At 38.7% G+C, this 9,084-nt stretch overlaps 2 protein-coding genes across 2 annotated transcripts; both read right to left on the bottom strand.

Moving 5' to 3' along the window:
* Positions 1-125: 125 nt before the first annotated feature.
* cybrd1 (cytochrome b reductase 1) lies at positions 126-2,213 on the bottom strand. The gene is made up of 4 exons (XM_084361367.1): positions 1,901-2,213; positions 1,273-1,481; positions 890-1,044; positions 126-800 (listed from the first exon to the last, which is right to left on the bottom strand). Exons 1-4 carry the CDS (start codon positions 2,091-2,093, stop codon positions 521-523), a joined length of 837 nt encoding a protein of 278 aa, XP_084217493.1. The 5' UTR covers positions 2,094-2,213; the 3' UTR covers positions 126-520.
* An 847-nt stretch (positions 2,214-3,060) lies between these two features.
* Positions 3,061-9,076, bottom strand: dcaf17 (ddb1 and cul4 associated factor 17). The gene is made up of 14 exons (XM_084361429.1): positions 8,946-9,076; positions 8,746-8,852; positions 8,238-8,328; positions 7,995-8,131; positions 7,798-7,876; positions 7,192-7,281; positions 6,993-7,100; positions 6,744-6,846; positions 6,485-6,627; positions 5,270-5,379; positions 4,940-5,027; positions 4,709-4,792; positions 3,508-3,663; positions 3,061-3,418 (listed from the first exon to the last, which is right to left on the bottom strand). Exons 1-14 carry the CDS (start codon positions 9,072-9,074, stop codon positions 3,311-3,313), a joined length of 1,533 nt encoding a protein of 510 aa, XP_084217555.1. The 5' UTR covers positions 9,075-9,076; the 3' UTR covers positions 3,061-3,310.
* Positions 9,077-9,084: the final 8 nt, after the last annotated feature.

The raw sequence follows: 9,084 nt of genomic DNA, 5'->3' as shown, positions 1-9,084 counted from the left end.
GTTAATGTAATTACAACAATCACATACTGGCTCTCACAATACTTCTTGACTGTGTTATATATTGCATTAATATCTCTCCTCTACCGCAGCCAATTTGTAAACATAAAAGGATTGTAAGATGCAAGTTAGAAGTTGCAAATATTTATTGTAAAATATAGGTAGGTTCTGAACATATTTCAAAAACCCAGATATTACAATACAAATAGTTAGAAAATAGAAAATCTTCTACGATTATTTCTACAGTGTATATCAATAAAGTGTATTCCCACATGAGCTGAATCTGGTTATAAAGTAGCTCCCCATTATTTACATGCTCTTACAACAATACCTTTAAAGAAAACAACAAGATGCTCAAAATGAGACCAAAATGAAACACCTCAAAGTGCAAGAGAGAAAGTTATACATGGAAAGCTCAGCAAAAAAAGATCTCTTCATTTTGACTTTCTCTGACCAGTGTAGACTGGGCGTACATACATTCAAAACTGGCAACCGTATAAGCTCCGAGTGACTTATTTTGTAATTAGTCAGCCTCGTCATCTAGTTTGTTACTCCTCCTCCTGACATCCCCGCAGGCCTCAGCATCAGCTGCATCAGATAGCTGAGACATGGCTGGACCAACTTTGGTGTTGTCCTCACCTCCCCCATTGGTATGCAGGGAATGCATAATCTGGTCACTGGGGCGCTTCCAAGATGTTCGAGTGGCAATCCAGAGGATAAGAGCTCCGAAAACTACGAGGAGGACTCCGAGAAAGTTCACAAAAACTGCCTCTGGGGGAGAGTCCTTGTACTTCGGGTTGCTCCTGAGTGATGAAGCACAAAAACTAAAGTTATACCCACTGTAAAGCAGCATATAGTCTGAAGCCTTAGTTTCTTTTGTTTCTATACTTACAGGCCAAATATGAGTTTCTCTGTGATGCCCATGAGTGCCACAGCTATGACACCGGTAAAGAGTAAGAGACCACTGTAGACATGGAGGGGCATGAATGCTGCCCTCCAGGAGACCGGTGTGATTGGTATCAAGTACATGCCAACTCCAAGTACAAGCTGCTCAGTGAAGGAGAAGTGGAGGAGAAAAAAAACATCCACTTGTCAGATGTTGTACTAATCAAGTTTTTGTTTTTAATGGGAATCTCTGGCTTACTCTATATGTATTGTGTTTAACCAGTCCATAGCTCAATAGACAGATTGATAAAGTACAGTGGACTGAACACACAACAATAAGCTAATTTACATTCAAAATGTCACAATTTGAAATGAATAGGTTTTCATTACCTGTAGGCAGTACAGTGTAACTGCTGTCAGGCCCAGCCAGCTGTGCAGACTGTACATGTTGGGGATTTTGGCAGCGTTGTGGAAGTCAAAAACTGCCACCATAGATATAACAGCAAAAATGAACGCTAGTAGGTTCAAGCCTGCATGGATGAACTTCATCGTTAGTTTGCTGCACCTCCAGGTCCAGGGGAGTCTGTAGACAATGATGGCTGCAAGAGACGGCACGTCAGCGTCATTCAAACAGAACTTGATGTGACTGTGAGATGCATATTTTTTGTTGAATGTTATTAAATTAAATAACTTAAGTCTGATGAAATCAAAAATAATTCACACTTAATGAACATAACGTGTTAGGTTGTAGTACTCCACAAGACCTGTAAAGACACTTGGTGAAGTTCCTTTAAAAGAAGATGTTTTCATTTTTCCAGTGTATGACCTCAGCTGGAAGTCAGTTTCACTGGAAGTTCAGTTTCAGTAACACACACTCATCATTACCGCCCCCTGAGAGGGAGCTTTGTGTAACTTTGAGCGAAAATTTCCTTTGAGAGTTTACATTTCTTCCAAACTTGGCACACACCCTGTCCGCCCACCATGTTTCTCAAAAAAAGAAAAGTAAAACTCAGCTCACCCATTCCCTGCAAGAAAATAAACCCGGTCACTATTAAGACCGGATGCCAGTTGAACTCGGCCAGTCCTCCATCCCAGGCTAAACCTTCTTTATAGTGCAGGACCCATCGTAGCACGAATATTATGGAGACGAACCCGACGGCTCCGGCGGCACACAGAGCGACCAGGAACTGCTTGAAACTCTCCATTTCCATCAGTGTTGAAGCAGGAAGACGGAGCGACTGGACCCGAGCAGCTGTTACTAGAAACACAACAACTTCAAGAGGTGGCCGGTGAGGACGCAGCGCGGTCACGTGACGCACGGCGCTGCAAATGTGTGGAGGAGGAAAGACGTTTTGTAACTCGTGTGGTTACAGAAGAGGAGCTGGGACCAGCTAGACAGGAAAACACTTCCATATTTTGTGCTGTGTCATCATCTGAGCGCTGTAATTTCAGCAGTGTGCTCCCCTCTCTGTAAAGTCTTTCATAGCTGGAGCTTCAGGTGTGCAGCAAACTGTTCAGTGTGCCATTCAGGTGTCCTTAAATGACGCCAAGTGATCAAAGTAAGTAGGAGAGACCAGGGCTTATTGTCACACTTTCATTTAAAGGGGCACTATGTAGTTTGAAGAAGAAAACTCACACTTATATACACCTTATTTCGGGCTTTTGTGTGCAATGGGAATGTGTAAACTCTGCATTTACACCTGGGGTTTTTTTTTTACCACCAAAGGTTACATTTGAGGGTAAAACCCTTACCTATTATTTATTAGTAGTTGTACCAGATTTGCAACATACAGGCAGCAATTTGCAACATATGATCATTTTCTCACTTCTCTTGGACATTTTTAACATGTCAAAACAAACACACTTGTGACCCATGCATGACAGTGCATAAGCTCTGTAGGAGTTCAGTTGCTTGGGCAAATCCGTTGTGTGTTCAAGACTGTGTAGGTCTGGTTTCATCAGATTTAATTGGCAGCATGAGCAAATAACCACGCAACCGTCCTCACATTCTGACTCAAATATGACTTAATTGCCTCGCCCACTCCACAATCACTGACAAGAAGTCAGTACGAGAGGTTGTGAGGACGATTGTCCAATCCTGCACAATTTTGGGAAAGTTTCAATTATCTTAATATTTAGATTAGCATGATGGAAACAGAATGAGGCAGAAATGCAGAGTAACTTGGAAAAATATAACGTTTTTATTTAAGAGAAACAATGTAAAAAATGCTTTCAGGTGTAAGACAGTAAAAAAGTGCAGAGACTTAATTATCAAGTGTAACTCACACAAAGTATGTTACAGTACATGTGAAAAACAGCATTATTTGTTTTACAGTAAAGCTGTACAAAAAACAGGTTGGAAAACAAATATGTACATAATCTTTAAAAGATAAATGCCTTCCAGGAGCTTAACTCACTTTTGCGCAGCTTATTTACTGGCAGCCCTGAGTTTGTAGACGTGGCAGCAGAAGTTGGTGCTCTTTTGTTCAATATGAACTATTGTGTCTTTGTCAAAGAACAACTCATGTCGAAAAGTCTGAAACAGCAGAAACAAGCACACATGAATCAATCCACATACAGAAACACATCAGCGTGACGTTGGTACTGTTATGTGTAGTCGCTCACCTCATCCCATGGTTCGATTAGATCAACCGTCCGCAGTAACTGCCCGCTCTGGTTGTCATGCAGTCGGATGTGAGCTCTTCCTTCTCCCTCCTCACCATTAGTTACCACTACAGCCAGAAGGTCCAGCTCATCCTCATATTCAACCATACGGAAAGTCTGTACAATTAAAAAGCACCATGTATAAACAGTATAGATATACAGGATGACTCATTTTCCATTCATACTGTATGTGGATATCTGTTTATAGAGATTAGCATGCAGCCAACAATGATGTGGCCAGAAGAAAGACAGTTCTTCAAAATGTGTTAGTACTATAATATTATTGTAGAAATCAAGCTGTCATGACGAACTTTCTCTACTTTGAATAAAATGCATATTTGCAAGCAGTGGTTTGATAATGAAAGTGTCTGTGTTTGAAGCTGAACAATGATGTTTGACGCTTTCATTATGAATTACTCAACTGCAGCTCTCTGTATGTATGTATTGTCTGTATCTCAGATGGTGTACCAGTCAGCATAGGTCTGAATTTGGTCAAACTGAAAGGAAGGATACCCGTTGAAAGTTGCTTTCATGTGTAAAAATACACCTGAGTGGCCTGAGGACTTGAAGATGATGGAGATGCTGTTCTGATGCCATTTCCACAGAGAAAATTATTCACATCTAGCTGCACTGAAAGCTTTTAATAGGCTCCAGAGAAGTCACAGTGTTACAAAAACTTGGACTAATGGATTAAAATGTACCTCCGCTTATCCTTTATTCTTAGGTGCTTTTTACTTCTATCAACTTGTAAAAACTTGATACATCTGGCGTATTTCTGTGATATCTCAGACATCACTTACAGATTCTGGAGGAATTATGTATTTTATCACATAAAGCTTCATTTAAAAGAGGCTCAATGATTGAGAAATTGATTCTCAAAGAGGAAGTGAATCTGCATTTTTAGCTGCATAGCAGAGTCACTGTTGATCAATTCATTGTTGGTTCTGGTCTTTTCTAAGTGAATATAAAGAGACTTAACCTTAAAAGATATGTGAGACTACATTCTCTTCCTGGCTTCCAAAGAGTATACAAGTATATGCCATATACACTGTGTTTACCATTATAATTTACTTGGACACTACACTTTTTTTTTTTTTTTTATTTCACAGTATTCCTTTGCAGAGATACTGAATCAATCACTAAAGCATAATCACTTTGTCACCTCTTGATCGGGGTCATCATCCAGCTGCTGAAATCTTCTCTTCACTGTGCGGCCTGATGAGGTGACGGTGACTTGTGAGGTAGGCTGCAGCAGATGGAAAGCAGAAACATTAAAGTTAATCGAGTAGACCAAGTTATTACAGTTGAAAACCCACCAATGTAATAGTGAACATGTGATACATACTGTACATGAGGCGGATTCACGATCAAGGTAAATAGGCAGGACACTTACAGCGTTGTTTCGATGGGTCGCCATAAAGAAATCCCTAACTATTTTTGATGGCAAACCACTGCTCAGTTCACCGAGGATCTTCAGGACACTTGGAGAAATGAAAATCAAAACTTGCTGAACATGTCCAGTATGATAAGAAAATAAAGAGTAAACATGTATCATACTGTGTCTAACATGATATTGTTTTTACAACATTTACTGTAGGTTTTAAGAACGTCTAAGACTATACTAATTTGTATAGTAAATGAGTATTTTTGCCTCTACACCATAGACCACTTTTTTTGCACTTGTCTTCATTTGGCTACAGTGAAGGTTAGCTGTTGTACTCACTTTATGACGGTAGGTCCAACATGGATGATTCTTCCTGAGTCGTCAGGGTGGAAGAAGATCCCATCACTCTCTAGAGAGCAGCAGTTCATGTTCTGTATTCCATTTGTTGCCTGATGTCATAAAAGTCAAAGTATCCCTTTAATTCATTAACCAGGACATACATTAATAATTGTAAAGCAGTACCACTGGCACATAACTATTTGTAGTTTTTTTGTGATGTGCAAATTAAGGTTGTTAAAAGTATGGATACTTTAGTACTTTTGCGATACTTGTGGAAAACAAAACAATATTCGCATTCAGTAGTATCAAAAGTAGCAAAGCTATACATAAATACGGAACAAATTTTCCGAAACTTATCCTATGACTTTTTTTGCCATAGTATTGAAAGAGGTGTGAAGCACCTTTTTTAATATAAAATAATAATTATTATATATTAGTATTGTATCAACGTTTTAAATTCTGGTATCATGACAACCTTTATATAACAGGATTTATGCACTTAGAGTCTGCAAAACATCAACAAGTGTGGCAACACTTGGCTTATTAAAAAGGGATACTCCACCCAAACCCTATTGTTAGTGCAGCTTCACCACTGTGGACTTACAAGGTGGTTGTATAAACTGCTGCTTCTGATGCAGCTTTAGAGCCTCAACAGCTCGAAACTACAAATGTTTTTCTCTTAATGCTGTGAGCTCATGCAGTATTTCTACCAGTAGCACACCATGTTGATCAAGGCAAACAAAACTGCATTTTCTAGCTTTTTGGAAAGTGTTGTGGCTAAAATACAATTTGTTATTTTTCCCCTACAACTGAATTTGTAGCCTCAGTTGCTGAAAATTGTCTCTGGTAAGAAATAAAAGTGAGGAGTGTCATCAAAGAAACTAAATCTGAAATAATCTTGACAAAATACAGAGAAGCTTGTGTTGCACGGCACAAAAGTAGTTGCACCATTTTGTGGGGTTTAGAGTAGTGATTACAGGTTTGGTTCTGTCCAGCAGCTGAATACAAAGACTGTCACAAACATCTGTGGCCCTTCTTACTGTGTCACTTTCAATAGACTCTCGCTAATTTTAGTGGCAGTTAAGTCTATCACACAACAAGATTGAGCATATTTCTCTATTATAACCAAGCAGAAGCTACATTTTGTACTCAAGTGAACAAATAATTATTGAAATGTTATGTTATAATGTATTAAAGAGGATTCATTAAACTTACTAAGGTGCTGTCCTTGACTGAACAGATGTGATGTGTCCCTTTGTCATTTTTATGCGGTGGTGTGTAGATGTAGTGCCATGGGTAGCCTCCAATCTGGATACTGTTATTAGTGCATGACACCTCGAAAAGCAGTGGAGGGCAATCTGTGCAATAAGATTGCAATTTTTACATTGTAATGAAAAACATCCCTGATAAAATAGGTCTACAATGCTCTTTAACACAAATACAAAACAGGTCTGGACTTTAAAACAGACTCCACCTGTGATCTGGATATTTACTGGAATACCAAACGGGACATCTCCCACTGTTTTGCCTCCAAGAAGTGAGCTCGGCTTTCCAAGCGTTAACTTCTCTGTCATGTTCTGAAAACACAGAAAATGTTCGTCAGTTACACGGAGATGTAAGAAGCAAGATTTTCAACAAATGTGTTTCTGATGCTGTGTTAAAAATGTTCAGCTTGCTCAATACTGTACAGGGAACATTTTTAGGACAAAAAAATCATACCTACTCTTTGGACAATGTGCTCAAAGCTGTACAGTTTCACTGACTTGTTGCTGTAAGACACCACGAGGACACCTTGAGACAGAACAACATCGGTGACACCATTTCCAAAGACCTGAAAGATTAAGATTTACATTTCAATTACATATCATGCTGCAGGCATGTTTCACATTTTTTCAATAAACTACAAAAAAAAGTCCACATACCTTTTTGTTGATCTCCAAAATGCCAACAATTTCCAAGGGGAAAACTTGAAAGATGGCCAGGTGCATCACAATATTCTGAGTGATACCTGCCTGCAAATTAAACAAAACAAAACAAACAAACAAACAAACAAACAAACAAACAAACAAACAAACAAACAAACAGACAGAAGTCAAATCCAGTACTTGTTTCTCCACATCCTGGGACAAGTAATAAAGCAAATTGATTTTACTGTCCTCACAAAAAAAAAGGTTTAAAACTGTTGGTTAGACAAAAGAAGCAATTAAAAAATGTCAACAAGCGCACCGGGAAATTGTAATTGGCATTTTTTTCTAGCAGACTTAAGAATTAATCAACTTGTCTAAAGAGGAGTCGACAGATTATTTGACAATGGAAATCATAAATTGCATCCTGTCCTGTGATACTTAAATTCCTTGACTGACTCATTCATTGTCCTTAATTTATTAAATATGCCATGCAATATCAAAATTCAGGAAAATGTACATTCCACATACAGCAGGATCATAGGCTTTAAGACCCTTTATCAAGTGTCCTGTCACTATTCAACGAGGCACAAATCTTCTATGAAATAAAAAGACTGTCCTTACCTGTCGAGCTGAAGATGTCTCTTTGTTTTGAACAGATTTAACATAAAACATCTCTTGAGGAACATCCCAGCCAAGATACCTACAAAAAGAACAAACAACAGTTTGAGTGTGTAATGTTAAAAGGTGTTCAAACAGACTACAACCAAATGTATTTATCTCCACTCAAAGAAACAAAGAACTCAGAGCTTTGACGATACCTGAATTTATGGTTTGAAGACAGGTAAACTCTCTGCAGCTCCTCTCCCGTTTCAGCTGAGAGACGATACAGCCAGTTATTGGCTGTCAACGCCACAAGGCTGGGTTTATGATCAGAGGGGGAGGCTAATGTTTTGTCCTGTCAACAAGACACATGAAACGACAATCTGAACCTGTGTTGCTAGAATAATCTCATTGCAATTTCAGCCTTAATCCAAAAATAAAAAAAGTTTAATTTCACTTACAAGTGGGCTCTGACACAGCAAGGCATCTTCAAATTTCTCCAATTTCGACCTCTTAGGCAATTTGTACAGAACTTGAGGCTCTGAATGAACACTGAAACCAGAGGATTTAATTTTGAGCTGCAGGAATTAATCAATTCGTTGTATACCATTACATTTATCGCCAACTAGTTTGGTAAGACTTGAAATTCTGATTCCAGCCTTCAATATGAATATTTTCAGGTTTCTTTACCCCCTCTATGACAGTAAACTGAGTATCTTTGGGATGAGGACATTTGGGAAACATTTAGAGTTGCAGCCCTTATTTAGTCATTCATTTTGTGACAAGAGAATAAACATTTTATTTTGTTAACACTGTCCATTACAACTTTTTACACCTGCATGCCATTTAAATTTACAGTACACTGCAAACATCATGACAATATACACTAATAATTTCAGATTGCTCTAAACACACAGTGCCAATTAAGAGTTTGGTAAATAACATAACAAGTTAATTATTCATACTCACCAGCTGTAGCATTTCTGGTAATTTTCAAAGTAGATTTTACCATTTTCATACATTATCGTGGATTTGGAGGTCTTGCTTTGCTTTACTTTAATGAAATCCCTGCTGTCCTACAATATAACGATGAAGACTATTATTAATAAAACACTCATTGACACCAGTTAGCTACAGCGGATATCTAAATGCACTGTCTTTTCCATTACCTGGAGGAGGAGAGCTCTAAGGACCTTCATATTGAGTCTGATTATGGTCCCAGCATCCCTGATGCCTCTACTCCTCCGGCTCAACAGCTCGGTGGCGTTCACGGTTCCTTTCCTCTGGTACAGCGCCATCACAAGGTGA

The sequence above is a fragment of the Pagrus pagrus genome, assembly GCF_965226575.1.
Source record: "Pagrus pagrus genome assembly, chromosome: 9".
In the NCBI taxonomy this organism is placed as follows: domain Eukaryota; kingdom Metazoa; phylum Chordata; class Actinopteri; order Spariformes; family Sparidae; genus Pagrus; species Pagrus pagrus.
Note: the sequence above shows the minus strand (reverse complement) of the source record. Positions and strands in the feature narration are given on the sequence as shown.

Coding starts and splice junctions, on each gene's coding strand:
- cybrd1 (XM_084361367.1), bottom strand. CDS start 2,093: ATGGAAATGGAGAGTTTCAAGCAGTTCCTGGTCGCTCTGTGTGCCGCC. Junction 1,482..1,900: donor TATTTTCTTGCAGGGAATGG/GTGAGCTGAGTT, acceptor CGTCTCTTGCAG/CCATCATTGTCTACAGACTC. Junction 1,045..1,272: donor TTACACTGTACTGCCTACAG/GTAATGAAAACC, acceptor TTCACTGAGCAG/CTTGTACTTGGAGTTGGCAT.
- dcaf17 (XM_084361429.1), bottom strand. CDS start 9,074: ATGGCGCTGTACCAGAGGAAAGGAACCGTGAACGCCACCGAGCTGTTG. Junction 8,132..8,237: donor TGCTGTGTCAGAGCCCACTT/GTAAGTGAAATT, acceptor TCTTGTTGACAG/GACAAAACATTAGCCTCCCC. Junction 5,380..6,484: donor CAGTCAAGGACAGCACCTTA/GTAAGTTTAATG, acceptor TTATGACATCAG/GCAACAAATGGAATACAGAA.